At 34.2% G+C, this 16420-nt stretch overlaps 2 protein-coding genes across 3 annotated transcripts; both read left to right on the top strand.

Annotated features, from left to right (window-relative positions):
* Positions 1–1067: 1067 nt before the first annotated feature.
* Positions 1068–8733, top strand: plekhs1.4 (pleckstrin homology domain containing S1, tandem duplicate 4). Of its 2 annotated transcripts, XM_056469640.1 has the most exons (9): positions 1068–1128; positions 1766–1810; positions 3892–3986; positions 4154–4269; positions 4462–4596; positions 4783–4858; positions 4980–5039; positions 8283–8376; positions 8470–8733. In XM_056469640.1, the coding sequence occupies exons 2-9, from the start codon at positions 1804–1806 to the stop codon at positions 8487–8489; spliced, it is 603 nt and encodes a 200-aa protein (XP_056325615.1). In that variant the 5' UTR covers positions 1068–1128; positions 1766–1803; the 3' UTR covers positions 8490–8733. The 2 variants fall into 2 exon arrangements, with proteins under 2 accessions (XP_056325615.1, XP_056325614.1); XM_056469639.1 differs by having other exon boundaries at positions 8283–8733.
* Positions 8734–9616: 883 nt separating this feature from the next.
* Positions 9617–15949, top strand: plekhs1.3 (pleckstrin homology domain containing S1, tandem duplicate 3). Its single transcript, XM_056469901.1, has 14 exons — positions 9617–9716; positions 10413–10449; positions 10554–10651; positions 10747–10874; positions 10954–11088; positions 11321–11405; positions 12191–12364; positions 12453–12541; positions 12629–12682; positions 13066–13137; positions 13229–13342; positions 14776–14868; positions 14965–15097; positions 15184–15949. The coding sequence occupies exons 2-14, from the start codon at positions 10428–10430 to the stop codon at positions 15250–15252; spliced, it is 1266 nt and encodes a 421-aa protein (XP_056325876.1). The 5' UTR covers positions 9617–9716; positions 10413–10427; the 3' UTR covers positions 15253–15949.
* Positions 15950–16420: the final 471 nt, after the last annotated feature.

Raw genomic sequence — 16420 nt, 5'->3', positions numbered from 1 at the left:
GGCTACAGCAGCAGAAGACCACACTGGGTGCCACTACTATCAGCTAAGAACAGGACTCAGGCTACAATTTGCACAGACTCATCAAAATTGTACAATAGAAAATTGGAAAATCTACTACTTCCAGCAGGATACGTACCTTGCCAAAAAGCATGAATCATATCGGACTGGTTTCTTGAACATGACAACGAATTCACTGTACTCAAATGGCCTCCTCAGTCACCAGACATCCAATAGAGCACCTTTGGGATGTGGTGGAACGGGAGATTTGGATCATGGATGTGCAACCAACAAATCTGCAGCAACTGCTTGATGCTATCATGTCAATATGGACTAACATCTCTGAGGATCATTTCTAGTACCTTGTTGAATCTATGCCAAGAAAGATAAAGGCAGTTCTGAAGGCAAAATGGGTCCAACCCAATACTACTAAGATGTACCTAATAAAGTGGCCGGTAAGTGTACGTTAACATATTATGCGTTGTGTTTTTGAACAGAATCCTGCTAATGTGCTATTTAATGCACTTTCAGATAAAAAAAAATAGGGTAGTAGTAGTAGTAATTGTTGTTGTAGTAGTATCGGTTGTGGTTGTTGAAGTAGTAGTAGCAAATGTTAAAAAAAATATAGGTTACCAAATTTGTACGCGAAATCAAATACAAAGATTTCTGTTGTAAAATTTACAGTAAAACACTTTCTTTGGTTGTCAACTCTATCAAAGCAATGCTCTGCTTCTTTGAGAATCCCAATAACTCCGCACATTAACATAGCAACATAAACCGTCTCAGCCAATAGCGTGAGTTCAGGGTGGAGTTATCAATCTTGGCAGACAGGCAGGAGTTGAGTTTAGCGAAAAGACTGCAGGGTCTGTTAAAAGCATCAAACCTCTTCCAATTCTGTAAATTACAGAGATAATATAGTCTAACTTTATATGAATAATAAGTACACAAAATTGGTTTTAACTAGACAAGTACTTGACTTGTTTTTCTTGTTCAAGTGCATAAACGTGTCTCAGATCACCGCCTTCCTTGTGACATCACTTCTAAGGTTTTTCACCTTTGTTGTCAACTTCCTCATATTATTTTAACCACATTTTCTGTTCTCGCAGACAAGAAGCATCTACTGTATATCAGGTAGAGACACTTTTTTTAGTGTAAATAATATTACATTCATACTTTCTGAAATATCTGAGTCATTTTGATTGCTGTAGATGTAAATGTTAAGCTTAGAAGTGATTTACCTAATGGCAGCATCGATGATAGTTTACATCATGAGTCAATATTATAGTGATTTATTCCTATACTATTTGCATAAATAATTGATAAAAAATAGATGTTTTTAGGTGTGTTCAGGAATAGCTTTAATTTTATATAATTTTTTCTTGTTTGTGTTTCCATGTTTGTGTTGCTCAAAATGGCATCTCCTATGGCATCTAACACAATATTTGTTTTTCTTGGCTGCTAATTAAAAAACGTACAAGTGCAAACACAGATCACACTACTGTGTGTGTGTGTGTGTGTGTGTGTGTGTGTGTGTGTGTGTGTGCGTGTGTGTGTGCGCGTGTGTGCGTGTGTGTACTGAGGGTCATGGTGTCACGCCTCCTGTTGTAGTTTCAGGCCATGTGGATGAGCATTTGGAGGCCCTTAACAGACATCGGTTTTAATTGTACTTTTTAAAAAACATCTTGAGTTTCAAGCCTTTGGCACTTGTAATAATTCATCATGCTGAATATGCAAAACGTACTGCAACAACATCTTGTTCTGTTCTCAGGTTACTGACAGCATTCCATTGTGCACCAAAGCTGTAAAATGGCAGGTATGTTTTTTTGTACATGTCTGAGAGCAACAAGACTGATGGGTTAGATATAGGCTAGGTTAGGGATAAAGTACAGTACATCCAGGAGCTTGTTATCGCAGAATAAAATCTGATATTCTGTGAAACCAACTGTCCCCTACTTTATTTTGCTTATTGCACAGCTACTATGCCACAAAACATAAAGATTAGACACAAAACATAGTTCTGAGTCGTAATAGTTGATTAAATCTTGAATTAAACGCAAAGCTGACAGAAACAACAGCTGATGAAGCATACAATAACCTGGGCATTATTTAGTCACAAGACGCACTAAAGAGTCAAACACAAAACACAAAACTAGCAGAAATAAAACCATGCCAATGAAGCATATACTAACCTACAGTCAGGGCTTAATTTTTGCTGGAACGCCTCATTTTACAGATCCTCCTCACACACACACCCCTACCCCGCCCCATTCGCCAGATTCGTTACTCTGATCTGTCCCAGGACCTTGCATTTTACTAATTCAACACTGCCTACATTACATTTTATTCATTCACAAGTTGGCGCCAAACACTTAAAAAAATTAGCTGTGACAGACAAGCATTTACATATAAATGTAGATGTAGGTATATGGATGTGAACCTATTTACAAGATGTTTCGAAGTTCCTGGATGAGCCTGTGTTATTAAGTGGTTGTTATTTCAGAATAACATACCTTAGAACAGGCGTGCTCAACCCTGCTTCTGGACATCTACCTTCCTGCTGAGTTCAGCTCCAACCCTGATCAAACACACCTGAACCAATTAATCAGGACCTGAACAGCACTGGATAATTACAGGCAGGTGTGTTTGATATAGGTTGCAATTGAAATCTGCAGGACGGTAGATCTCCAGGAGCAGGATTGGTCTCCCCTGCCTTAGAATATCAAGCCTTATTCCAAGAGGAAACGTAAAATCAGCCCCAAAGCCCATCCCTGAATCCAACTATGACTGGGGGATGAGCAAATCGTACTTTTATAAATGAGTTTGTGCAAATTCATACGGATTAGCCATCTGATGGTACTTAATCACTAAGTTACAAATTGCCTAGGATAGCTTTGCAACTGACCAATCAGAATAGATTATTTAAGACAGCTGTGTAATAAGGTACATTAACAAGACAACATTTTCAACTAAAAAAGGAAAATGTTTTGTGATGTTTCATAAAAAATTGAAAATAAATCAGGATTAATGATAAAATAAAGGTATCATTGATAAATCTATTATCAGTCAAGCATGTCCTACCTAGGCTGATCTAACGAGGAAACATAACTATTTTCCGTTTTGTCAGTTCAGTGGCTAATTTGTACAAGTTCAGTCATATGAAAATGTACGATTTAAAAAAAAAGAGGCGTGGCACCCAACCCCGCCCCTAAACACAACAGTCATTGGGGGATGAGCAAATCATACTAAATTGTACAAATGAGATCGTACAAATGCACACAAATTAGCCACTAAATTAAAAAGTTACAAATTACCGTAAGATCATGTTGGTCCTACCTCGAATTTCAGCATCCCTTCACCAGATTCCTACTTAAATAGGAGTGGGTGCAGCGCTTTGAGGTCTGGCTAGACACTGTGCTCTGAACCCTATCTTCCTCTCTCTCCTAAAAAGGGGAATAACATTAGTTCGACGAGCTTAGAGTCCTCTCGCTGCAGAGCCAAAAATGCATTTTCCATACTTGTGAAAGTGCATTTTGCCCATTGGGGCCAGAAATTTGGAAATGGGTTTCAACGGGAATGTTTTCAAAATTTACATTATCGGTATAGTCTAAGTGTAACTAAAAAATTAATTGTTTCAATTTTGCATATGTTTGGCCTATTGGTAAATAAAATAACAGTGCATGTGCATAATTTTTTTGTTTGGTTGTTTGTTTTTAACAAAGTGAAGTCGTCATCTTCTGGCCTGGCATGCATAATGCAGTATTTTTAGTTGTTTTTTAGTGTGAAAGGGTATCTTTTTCACAATGATGTATTTTCAAAAACACAAAGGAATTACCGTTTCTTTTTAAGCTGATTGTTGATGTCTAATTAGACTAAGCAGTTTTCTTATGTCTGCAGATAAAAATTATACTTATTACATACATGGAGCTGAGGAGCAACTGTGTTCTGGATACCTTTACAAATCTCCCCCAGAAAAACACCTGAAGAACCAGGTAAGAAAAGTGCAAATACATTTATCAAACAAAAACAAAGAAATGACGTTAAAAAAAAATGAAATTTCTAAGAAAATTTTTAAATTTTATTCCAAGACCAGAACAGGATATTTCAGTAAATCACGATTTTTCTGTCAAACTTTATTTGTTCCTTTCTATTTTTGCAGAAATCGTGGAAACGGAGGTATTTTGTTCTCCTAAAGTACAGCAATGACAGATGCCTGCTTAATTACTACAAAAACGAAGAGACAAACAAGTCACTGGGAAACATTGACTTGTCCAAGTATGTTCAACAATTGCACACTTCACATACAGTAACTCATCCAGCTTACTTTATCAGATCATTAAACCCTTAAAAACTGGTCTGTCAACCCCTACATGCTAGCAACAATTTTATCTATTCAGGCTACCCTAACAAATGTCACTTGTACAGTAGCCTACAGGAATAATGTCCGATTTTCTGTCTGTCTTTTAGGATCACGTTTATGTTCCTGAACCCTGAGATGCACGCAATGTGGAAATGGATTCATGAAAACTTCAGATGTTCACCTTCTAGTGTAATGTTTATTCGAGTCCCAGAAAGAGAATACTTCCTTATTGGAGAAAACAGGTTTGTCCTGATTTATGAGTTTGCTTTGTTTACGGCAGTGATTTATTGTTGTTCCTTTTTTTATTTATATATTGAGCACAGTACTTTAGAAATGTTATAAATGTGTATGTCTACATAACAATATTTACAGATGTTTTAAATCTGATTTTAAAAATATGGTTTGATGATGCCATAAACTGTGTGCAGCTGGGAGATGGAGAAATGGTTCAATGCTTTATTTACCATCTTAAATTTTCGTCCACACAAATTGCTGGATCCCAAGGTAACACTTATATTTTGTCTCAGAAATAACTATGTCTTATGCATTTTGTTATATGTGTGCATATGATGTGCATTATATTATCTTCCAACTGAATGATCTGAATTAAACATCTATCAAACAGACATTTGGGTCAATGAGAAGCATCAGCGAACCTCCGCAATCAGTAAAAGACAATGAGCAGGTACAGTATGTTGACACTTGGAAGGGAAGGGGGCTGTCTGCTAAAAATAGATCTGCGTTATGTCACCAACTGGTATTACAGGTTTTATGATCTTAAATGATGTCTCTCTTTTTTTACTTTATTTATTGCCCAATGCAAAGTTTGACAAATTTTCTTGAGAATATTTTTTTTATTTTAGCACCCAACTGACTGACAATTTAATCCTAATAATTTCAATTGGTAGATTTAAAATGCTTTTGTACAGTTATACTCAATAAATCAAACAAAAAGCTGATTAATTTCTGGTTATTTGGAGACAAACTGGTTTGCTAATTTTAGAAACTTGCTTTTTGTTGTTGTAATGGAATATATTTTTAGTTACTGTAACAAGGCGCGATCACTGCACTTCTTCTTCCACCTTTTTTTCTTTGGTTTTCTTTAGTGTGTTTGATCCAGAACAAAATAAAAAAAGAAAACTATATTTAATCCTGGGCCTCGTTTTAGAAAGGAGGTTAGGTGAACATCCAGAGTATGTTAACCCTGAAATGAGAGAAATTCTGGGTTTTCCATTTCAAAATGGCAGGTTTGTCGGGAAAGCCGGGTAAGTCAAGCCTGTTTCTAAAGAGAGGTAACTTTAACTCAGAGTCAGTTACCATGGTAACTTACTCTGTGAACAGTCAGGAGCAGGTTTTATTCTCTAAACTCAGAGTTTCTGTCGGTCTCCTCCCCTTTTTTTAAAGATGAAGAGCATTACTCGCCTTAGCCTTAGTCATTCATTGTCTACATTTCAGTCACACAAAGAACAAAGTTACGAGAATGGCTTGTCCTTTCTTGGGGAAATTACAATTAGATTCAATACCATAGTTTTAAGCTTTACCTTTGCTATTACTGTAAAATATGAATAATTAGCTCAAATTCACTGACCTTCGACAGACACATGTACAGTACTGTAACTAGATTAATGGGATTATTACTCGTTCTAAAAACTATTTTTTACATTTCTTACATTGTAAATGTCATATCAACCTCTAGCACAATAAAAAGGCAGACACACAAGTGCACTTTTAAATCTATTAAAAACTCATTTTTAGAAATGTTCTTAAACTGATCATTGTGAGAAAAAGTGAGAACCTTAAATGAAACATTTCCACTGAACATTAAGTTAAGGTTATGTGCATTCCTGTTTTGTCAAGTAGCCTATTTTATGTAATTTAATGCAATTACATCTGAAATAACTTTAAAATTAGGCCCAATTCCCCACTTTTCCCCAAGTGAAAAGTATATAAATGCCACACATTACATCACTTATTTTTTATACTTAAATATTTAAATATTTTTAATATTTTAAATGCAAACTTACGCATTTACTTGAGCAACTATGTTTTCCAACACTAACTGTCTCTGTCTCTGTCATGGTGTTGCCTTTGTTTTAAATATATGGTGATATTTGCTATAACTTTGCATGAGCACATCAAGTCCAGCTGGAGAAAGAAACGTTGATCTCTTTTTTTTTTCAGATGTCATGATGACTCGTAATATCTGCGATTCATTAATAATGCCTTTTTATAGCCACGATGTGCACACTTAACTCTGAATTAGTCTACTCAGACTTGACTGACCTAATTCAGATCAGCTGTTCTGAAACTGAGTTTTTAATCTCTCAGTAAGTTAACTCAGAGTTCAAGTTTAAACTCAGAGTTGGTTGAACCTCCTTACTGAAACAGGCTCATGGTTTGCTTAGCATTTACATCGTCATTTTTAAGACCAAACTTAAAGATATAAAACTAAATGCCTTTTATAACATTCTGTATGTGTGGACCATGGACCACAAAACCAGTAATAAGGGTTTTTTTAATATGCGATTTATTAAATCATCTGAAAGCTAAAGGTTTTCCAGTGGTGTATGGTTAATTAGGGTGCATGATACATCTATTTGAAAATCTAAATACTGAGAAATTAAGTTGTAAGCAGTGCGTTTTACAAAGCAAAAATTACATTTTGATATGGTAGGACATTTATAAAACACCTTCATGGAGCATAATCTTTATTTAATTTTAAAAATTATCATTTTGACTTTTATAATGCAGTATTGACATGCAACTTAAGGGTTTGTGCCCATACAACTTAAAGGTTTTCAGGTCAGGGTCACATTTTGCAATGGAACTTATCAAACGATGCTCTAGGATGTGAGTAAATGGTGATAATTACTAGTGATATACTTTCTCCTCTTTCTTAGTATACATCAAAAAAACAATAGTATATATATGCTACTTTCACTATGGTAGTGAAGATGTTATCATTGCGCATGATAATCTACAAATGTACAAAATATAAGCTGTTTTTTTTACAGATGGTACTATTTTGCAAATGAAAATTAATTTAGCTATTCTTAAGTCAAGCTGTCAAATATGAGTTCCTAAGAAACAAAACTTGTATTATTATTATTATCATTATTATTATTATTATTATTATTAATTTTATTATTATTATTATTATTACTAATGCAATTCTAACTAATCAAGTATTGGTCCCAGTGGCATAAGCAATATGAATGATTGCCTAGGGTAGCATCTTGCATGGGGTGGCAAGGGAAGTTGCATGTAAATCAATACACGTGCATACACATGATGACTTTTTTAGTTGAGAACTTGACAAGCTCATAAAATGTGTAAAGGAGTCAAAACCTGAAACTTCTAAAGCAAAACATCTTCTGAAAGGAGACATGTTTATGACACCATTAAACTGTACTTTGCAACATTGCAACTATTATGAAAAATAAAACAGGTGCGCACTGTCAATTTTAATGCTTGCATTTAGTGATGTACTGTTTTTGGTTCGTTTAGATGTCTTTGTTCCATGTGGTGTTCAAACACCAAAATTGCATGTGAACTGAGGCCCATGTTTTTCTTCTTGTTTAGATCACTTATTCAAACAAAAATAGTTCACTTATAATTGTACCAAAGCAGCTAAGTAGAAGCACACCTTGATTCTTAATGGACTGTAGCAAGAGCTGGGCAGTAACACATTATATATAATCTGTATTATGCAATCAGATTCAAAAATCATTTGTAATTAGAGTAAACAACTGTTTTTAAATACTTATATTGATTTTTATTTATATTCTATGAATTTCTTTATTTCATATTATTCACATGATTTTATTACCAAATACAAATCACATCTACCCAGCTCTGGCTGTACTGTAGCTGTTCAATAAATTCATAAAACAAGGCAATGATTTCCTCACCTGCATTGTACTTACAGGGAGCGCAGTGGGGTCAAACTAAATATGTTGTACATGAGCTGCCGCCAGTCGTGACCCAAGAACCCATCTATGACACTCCAAAAAAAGTCAAAAGTAAAATAAAGGATACAAATAAAAAGCATAGCGCAAACATACACACACAAAGAGACACTAATATTTTCACTCTTTTTGTTCATGATGAAACAGAACTGAACAGTGAATCATGAAGATGACGACCGAGATCCAACTTTCAGAACAGACCAACAGTCTGAAAACAAGACTGAATGCATGATATATTTGTTGTAAACATGTTTTTGGTTTATTTTTCCATTTCAATCATTTTTTTAATGAAATATATTTCACTTTTACTTTGACATTTGACTATAAGTGTATCATAAACTTTTATATCATAATATCATATAATATGTGTATAATTTTGCATTTTAATAAAAAGATATTCTGGTATGCAAAGTATTGTTTCACTGACTTTTTATATTCTCTAGCAAAAATGTATAAAAACCACCTTATATATGCACACACACTGGTATCCTAAAACAGTGGTCTGCTCAAACAAATTCAGTCTTATTCTTTTATTGTGTCTTTCAAGTCCACAAAATCAACTGATCTTTACAGTATCTATGCATTGTGTATAAGATTTAAGATGACAAAACAGACAAACCCGTTCTGAATATTGTAAGTATGTTACAGGTATAAGAAAAATGCAACAATGAAATCGTTCTCAATTACACATCCTTTAAAATATCTGAATTTTTTTCGATATAAAATCTAAAATATTATAACAATATACTGCCTCTAACAATGTTATGACATCATTCACTGTTTTTACTTAACCTACTTTTTAAAATAAGACAAAACAGCATAGGTAATAATATAACCATATAACCCACAGCACCAAAACAAATGTTACACTTGTAAATAATCCAGGAAAGGGAGAAAAACAATTACCCTTGGGAGTGTTTACTAAATTCCCCCAAAATCCCCAGTAGGCAGCTTTCGGGGAAATAAAGCTACAGATCTGTTTTTCAAGTAGATTATTAAGTGACCTCATGCATTCCTGAAATAAATCCAAGAGCTTCCAACTGCACAAATCCATTGTTATCTGACTGAAAAGTCCCACATTCTCTAGTATAATTGCAGATTTATGCAGATTTTCAATCACAAAGTAATGCTTAAACTTTCTTTTTTTTAGCATTATAGGTTTACCATAAAACCACAAAGCCATTACGAATGGATTGCCTGGTAATTTCCACAAACTGTCTGACACAATCAAATAGGAGGGACCTTAAACCTGAGCTTACATACAGTATAACCAGAAACTCCTCCTGTTACCGGTATTACTCTCTAGACGAAACAAAAATCCTTCAGCTTCCCTATAAGTTGCACTTTGTGAGAGCTGAATAACTTAGAGGACACTATTTTTACTGTGACACAAGGTAAGGGAACAGTCTATAGCTGCTGATTTGATTATTCTGCTTTGTGATGCTTGCATAGATATAATAATAACATGACAGTTAGTTTCCACTTTTGCAATGACATTGTATTAAACTGTTGTTTTGACCACACTTTGCAATAAGGTTCCTTAAGTTAATGTATTTATTAACTTACACTACAAACACTACTTGTAGAGCATTACTTATAATTATTAATCAAGGTTTAACATTTAATAAGTTTAACACATTATTCAAATCTAAATTTACACTAAAAATTACATTTACTGTTTGTTCAAACTACTTACATAAAACAAGCTGAAACAACACGATTCTTGAGGGTTTTTTTGGGACAACCTAATTGTTTTATGTTCAATCTACTTAGGTTTGCAAAAACTAATAACTTATTACAAACCTAACTTAATTCCTTCATGTTGTCCAAACACAATTCGATTATGTGGAACCCAGCATTTTTACAGCGTATGCTTGTAAACATTAATGCAGAGTTAGCAAGAACTAACAATGAACAACTGTATTGCTCTTTAATAATAAAACAAATCAATACTGTATTACTCATTTTTTTGTTTGTAATGTTAGTAAGCTAACAATAACCAATGGAACCTTGTTGTTTACATCTTTTAGTCTCTTTTGTCAGTGCTTACAGTAAAATAACAAACTTTTCTATTCTTATATCTATTATAGAACTAAAGCATCATCATGAGCAACAAAACTAAATCATGTAAGTCTAAAATCTTGGATAAGGAGGAAGGACATTTTAGTTCAATTGTAAGTTCAGTTGTTATCTGAGTATTTAATTCTGACTAGTTTTTTTTCCTGCCACAGCGAATGCAAAGTTTTACAAGGAACCAGTAATGGTAGAGGAAATGTACACTGGATATTTGCAGAAATCTCCTGCTTCACCGATCATTGCAAAAAACCTTGTAAGTTTAATATTGCAATAACGTGAAATTGAAATATCTGCAAGTTAATAAAAGCAGATCTCTGTTAGTGAAACTAATCGCTTAACATATTCTAGCTGTCACAGAAATCATGGAAGCGGCGTTTTTTTGTGCTCTCCAAGACTGTTGATAATAACCACCAGCTGACATATTATCCAAGCAACGAAAAGAGAGACAAGCCTTTGGGAAAGATAGATCTTTCCAAGTAAGAAAAAAGACACATGAATACTGTGAATAAATGAAGTATTTTTACAGTATAACGAGAAAGTGTTTCTGTTTTAAAGGATAAGCCTGTTGTTTACTAGCCCAGAGACACATCCAACATGGGACTGGATCCAAAAACACTTCAAGTGTCCTTCATCCTCTGTGCTCTTCATGACGGTGGAAACTAGAGACTATTTTCTCATTGGACAAAACAGGTTTGCCACCATCATTTTGACCATGTCTATCATTACCGTCATAAAAATAGTTCTCTGAAAGCCAGCATGATGCAGGCAAAAAACTATTCAAAGCTTCCGACAATTGAGCTCATGGAGTCTCAAAGACTCCTCACTAATTAAAAATTATTTACACTAGATGTCGCTCTTTTTAGACATGTCTGAGAGTTGTTATTTTTTGTGTTTAAAGTACAATCTTTTCTGCTGCTTTCAGTGATGATGTGGATGGCTGGCTCAATGCAATAGTCACTGCACTGAAGAAATCACAATGTAAACCAAATACAGATGATCCCCCGCAGGTAAACTTTAAAAAGAATCTCTCTCTTTTTTGTATTATTACCAATTATTTGAAATAAAAATGAAATATGAGCAAATGTAGTTTCTTTAAAGTATTCAACATTTGCTAAGATTTCTTCTTATTATTCCTTTACATAATTCTTTATTTTTACTTATTATTAAATTCACAAGGTTGACACAGTTAAGGGCAAACTTATTACCACTAAAAATGTTACAAGCTCTTTTTAACGAAGAGAAGAACTCATTTTTATAGATAATATTTTAAATAAATAATTTCTAATGCCTAATATCTTTTGTTATGATGACAGCACATAATATTTTACTAGTTTTTGTTAGACACTATTCAGATTAAGGTGTAATTTAAAGGTTTAACCAGGGTAATTTGGATAACCAAGTAAAATTAATTAGGAATTAATGATGAATAATTAATAATAATAGCTTTGTGGTTAAGCGCGCTGACATATAGCACCATGGTGCTCACGATGACCCGAGTTCAATTCCCGGCTCGAGGTCCTTTACCGATCCTTTCCCTCTCTCTGCTCTCAATACTTTCCTGTCTGTAACCTCCACTGTCCTATCTCAATTAAAGATGAAAACCCTCTAAAAAAGAATTATTTAAAAATAATAATTAGGTTAATTAGTTTGTTTTCAATCCAAAAAATAATAATTTCTTAGGGGGGCTTGTCTTTAATTGTAGTTTATATCTGTGTACTATTTAATTTTAAGCACTTCAGTGCTCTTTCAAGGGTTTGAAAGATGTGTAAGCTCACTAACTTTTTCTCGACAGGACAACAGAATCAGATCAATATCTGCACCTCTAAACTGCTCAGAACCAAAAGTTGAAGATCACCATGATGAAAGATGGTCAGCGCCTGCTCTAATGTCGGCTTCCTTTTCAACACAAAGCCATTATGACTACCCTCGCAAGTTCAGTGAACCTTCAGTACCGGCAGAGCGCAAGGTTAGACATGCTTATACATCTATTCTTTAACATACAGTATGCCCACCAATACTCAAGCACAAAATAAAGCCACACATCTTTCTGACAGCTCTCAGTTATTGAGGTTCAAGATGAGAAGACAAAGGAGGAAGATAAATCTCCAGAAAAGAGCAGTGAATATATGTGCATGGCATCAGTGTAAGTGTTTGAGATGATTTTTAGTTTTATTTTAAAGTTTGAAAAGACATTTTAATTGAATTGCTCTTTTTTCTGTGTGTGGATTAGACAAATAGCTTTGGAAGATGACCAGCAGGAGAAAAGCACTGCATGCGCACAAAGGTAATTATAAAGTCTCTGACTCACAATGACATTGCTGTTGTCTCAGTTGCGAAAGTTTGGATGAATTTGCTGTGTATTGCCTTTGAGACATTCTGGCACGTTCACCATAAGTTCATTGCACTCTGTGCCTCAGATGCTACACATAGATGTGATTCTTGGTTTATTTAAAGACTACAAAACAACTCTTTATCTTAGTGCTGCTGAACAGTGTGTTTTGTTGTTCAGATGTCTCCAGTCTTGCAGAACAGGTCTGGTCATGGGCGAATGTTAAGATTAGAACACTTGACATGGTTTTAGCATCTTGATACCTGAAAGATGCAATCATATTTGACCAGAACTCTAAACTTGACTAACGTTGTGTTATTTTTGCATGTCTTTTTCAGTTGCATTGATGGTCGCGATCCGTCTGTGTGCAATGGCGCAGTCAACGAGGAAACAGATGCCGAAAATCAAAAGTAAATCTCTTGGCAATGTTATGACAGCATTGAAAATCAAACATGAAATACGCATGAGCAGCTTCATTCACTTTCTATTAATTTTCCTTAGAACGAATAAAGAAAAGAGAAATTCTGATTCACGTGAGCATTCACAACCACGTCATCACAACTTCAATGGTAACCATGCATCGACTGAGCTGGACAAAGCACCTTCAAACAAAAGGTGATTTTAATTCATTCATATCCACCAGCTTTCTCAATATACAGTTGAAGTCAGAATTATTAGCCCCCTGTATATTTTCCCCCAATTTTTGTTTAATGAAAATATTTTTTAACAGATTTCTAAACATAATAGTTTTAACAACTAATTTCTAATAACTGATTTCTTTTATCTTTGCCTTGGTGACAGTGCATAATATTTTACTAGAAATTTTTAAAGATACTAATATTCATCTTAAAGTGCAATTTAAATGCTTAACTAGGTTAATTAGGCAAGTTAGGGTAATTAGGTAACTCATTTTATAATGATGGTTTGTTCTGTAGACAATCGAAATCAAATACTGCTTAAAATGGCTAATAATATTGACCCTCAAATGGTTTTTAAAAAATTTAAAACTGCTTTTATTCTAGCCAAAATAATACAAATAAGACTTTCTCCAGACGAAAAAATATTATTGAAAATACTGTGAAAAATTTCTTGCTTCAGTAAACATCATTCGAGAAATGGGTTTTTTTTTTTTTTTTTTTAAAAGAAGGGCTAATAATTCTGACTTCAACAATAACACTAAGGGCTTTTTAGACCTGGAGATCGGTTGGGATCAAACAGTTTAACAAAATAGCATTTTTTTTTTCTTGGTTCAGTTGACTTTAACAAGGCAACAATTTAAATCGCATGTGTTTATGTGTGTATGTCAGTCACGTTTAGGTAAAGCTGTACTCTGACTGGTCAGACTGCACCTGTTTACATTCTTTTGCGTCATCCTTTAAAATGGATTGACAAGTTCACTCGGCAGGCCTTATTTGTAGCTGTTGTGAAACATGTATGTAACTATTGTATGTAGCCATTACTCCCCCTCCAGCTAATTAATGATACATATTATTTCATTTAAATGATATATGAAATATATGATATATTTATTGCCAGAATCAAGGCTTCATAACAACAGAATTTTGTTCTGCATATGAAATGAAATGACAACATTGTATATGTATTTGAAATGGCATCCTTTTAAGATGAATAAGAGCTCAAAAAAACTTCACTAAATACTTAAAGAATGTATTCAATATTACCATTGATGTTAAAGGTTTTTTTTCAAGCACAAATAGAGGACATTTACTTCTAAGAGTGCAAACAAATATTGAAAATTTCTATGTCATTTGATCGCCTATAACAGGGGTGTCCAAACTCAGTCCTGGAGGGCTGGTGTCCTGCATATTTTAGTTCCAACCCCAATAAAATACACCTGAACCAGCTTATCAAGCTCTATCTAGGTGTACTAGAAACTTTCAGGGAGGTGTGTTGAAGGAAGTTGGAGCTAAACTATGCAGGACACCGGCCCTCCAAGAGCGAGTTTGGACAGCCCTGGTCTATAAGGTTATGAAAAATATGTTTTTGCGTGTTTTGTCATTTTATTAATGCATATTTTTATTCTGTAGTGGAACGGAAACACATGTTGAAAAGGAGATCTGCATTAGTCAAAACAGCCTGAAAAACTGTCTGGTTTTAACGGAGGAAGAAGGCAAACCATGGTACAACTCTCACTAATAAATTACAGTTATTACTATGTAGTATTCAAAATCCCAAGCACAAACAACTTACATTGTATCTCATGTTTTTCTGTCCAGTGTGTCTGAGTGTCGGCAGAGTGAGGACTCGTGTCTTTTCCACAAGGGTGATCAGATCCTGGCCTTCAACGATCTGCTGATAGACACAGTAGATGAGATACAGACATACCTTAGAAGACTCAGCAAGGATGAGGTAAGATGATGATCTACAGAAAAAAAATAAATAAATCACCACAGCATTCAGAAAGCTATAAATAACATTATTGAAATTGCTTGTAGGTTAAACTCACCATTCGGCGACTTCCAGGATCCCAGCCTCTCCACAGTGAAGCCTGTCCATCACACTAAGGACATGACAGAAACATCACATCATCTCTCGACAGCAACCATTGAGATATCAGAAATGTTGTGCACAAGTGTAGTTCAAGGTTATGACTTCCAGGTTGTTTGGCATTTATTCTTTAGATTCCAGCCATAAAGGAGGAAAACACAGCATTAATAAGTTACAGAAGAGGCAATGAGGTTATCCAAAGTATTTGTCCTCTGTGCATGTACAGTACTGTACATAAAGCATGTAAATATGTAAATTGACTTTTAAAGTCACTGATCTTAAAAGAAACTGGCTGTATATATACTGTATGTACTATATGAGACAGTAGTGGGAATATGAGTTAATGTTTGTTTATTTGAAAAACAAGACTTAAGTATTACTTTATAACAAGTATGAAGGATAATTCACAGCAAAATACGCAGTTCTAAACTGTTCATATATTATAAGCTCTTTAAAGCTGCACTTTCTAACAGTATGAGATACTTTATATACTGTGTATATAAACATTTATGTGTATTATATTTTGCAATGCATTTAAACAATGATGTTTTGCTATTATTGATTAATCAATGATTAAAATGTGTCAGTTACTCTTGATAAATGATCACTGAAGAATATGTAGTTTATTTTTATATGCAGATGAATTATGCTGTAGAAATACATGTGTTTGCACACTGTTACAATGTGAAGTATTATTAAAATTTTTGAAACATTTTCTGCAAGCATTTTAATAAAAAAAAGAAATTTTATATATATAAAATATATATATATATGTATGTATGTATGTATGTATGTATGTATGTATGCATTTATGTATGGCTGTATATCAGCACTGGAGGAAGGCGTGCGTTGGCTCGAGGCACCAGTGACCATATTCAGCCATATCGCACTGCTACGAGTGTGATATTGCATTTATACAACAGTTTGATGGCATAATCGTGTTTATTAAAAAAAATCAAGTCCTCAAACCCTTTTGTATGAGGAACTACTTTCTTCCTCCATTCCTTTACATCTGTAGCTGACGTCTTTCTTTTTTCTTTTTACTGAACTACCCTGCAGTAACGAAAACAGGAAACTCATTAGAAATAAACAGATGGCCAACCAAAAAGTAACTTAGTGTTATACAAAGAATGGCCAACACAAAAACACACATTCCTGATGATAAATCCAATCTCACACTCAATA

This window comes from Danio aesculapii, chromosome 12, assembly GCF_903798145.1.
Source record: "Danio aesculapii chromosome 12, fDanAes4.1, whole genome shotgun sequence".
Lineage (NCBI taxonomy): Eukaryota > Metazoa > Chordata > Actinopteri > Cypriniformes > Danionidae > Danio > Danio aesculapii.
Note: the sequence above shows the minus strand (reverse complement) of the source record. Positions and strands in the feature narration are given on the sequence as shown.

Bases quoted from the DNA above. Each gene is read 5' to 3' on its own strand.
- plekhs1.4 (XM_056469639.1), top strand. The intron at 4,270-4,461 runs GTATGTTCAACA...TCTGTCTTTTAG, and splicing joins GGAAACATTGACTTGTCCAA to GATCACGTTTATGTTCCTGA. The intron at 4,597-4,782 runs GTTTGTCCTGAT...AACTGTGTGCAG, and splicing joins TTCCTTATTGGAGAAAACAG to CTGGGAGATGGAGAAATGGT.
- plekhs1.3 (XM_056469901.1), top strand. From the start codon at position 10,428: ATGAGCAACAAAACTAAATCAT. The intron at 10,875-10,953 runs GTAAGAAAAAAG...TCTGTTTTAAAG, and splicing joins GGAAAGATAGATCTTTCCAA to GATAAGCCTGTTGTTTACTA. The intron at 11,406-12,190 runs GTAAACTTTAAA...TTTTCTCGACAG, and splicing joins ATACAGATGATCCCCCGCAG to GACAACAGAATCAGATCAAT.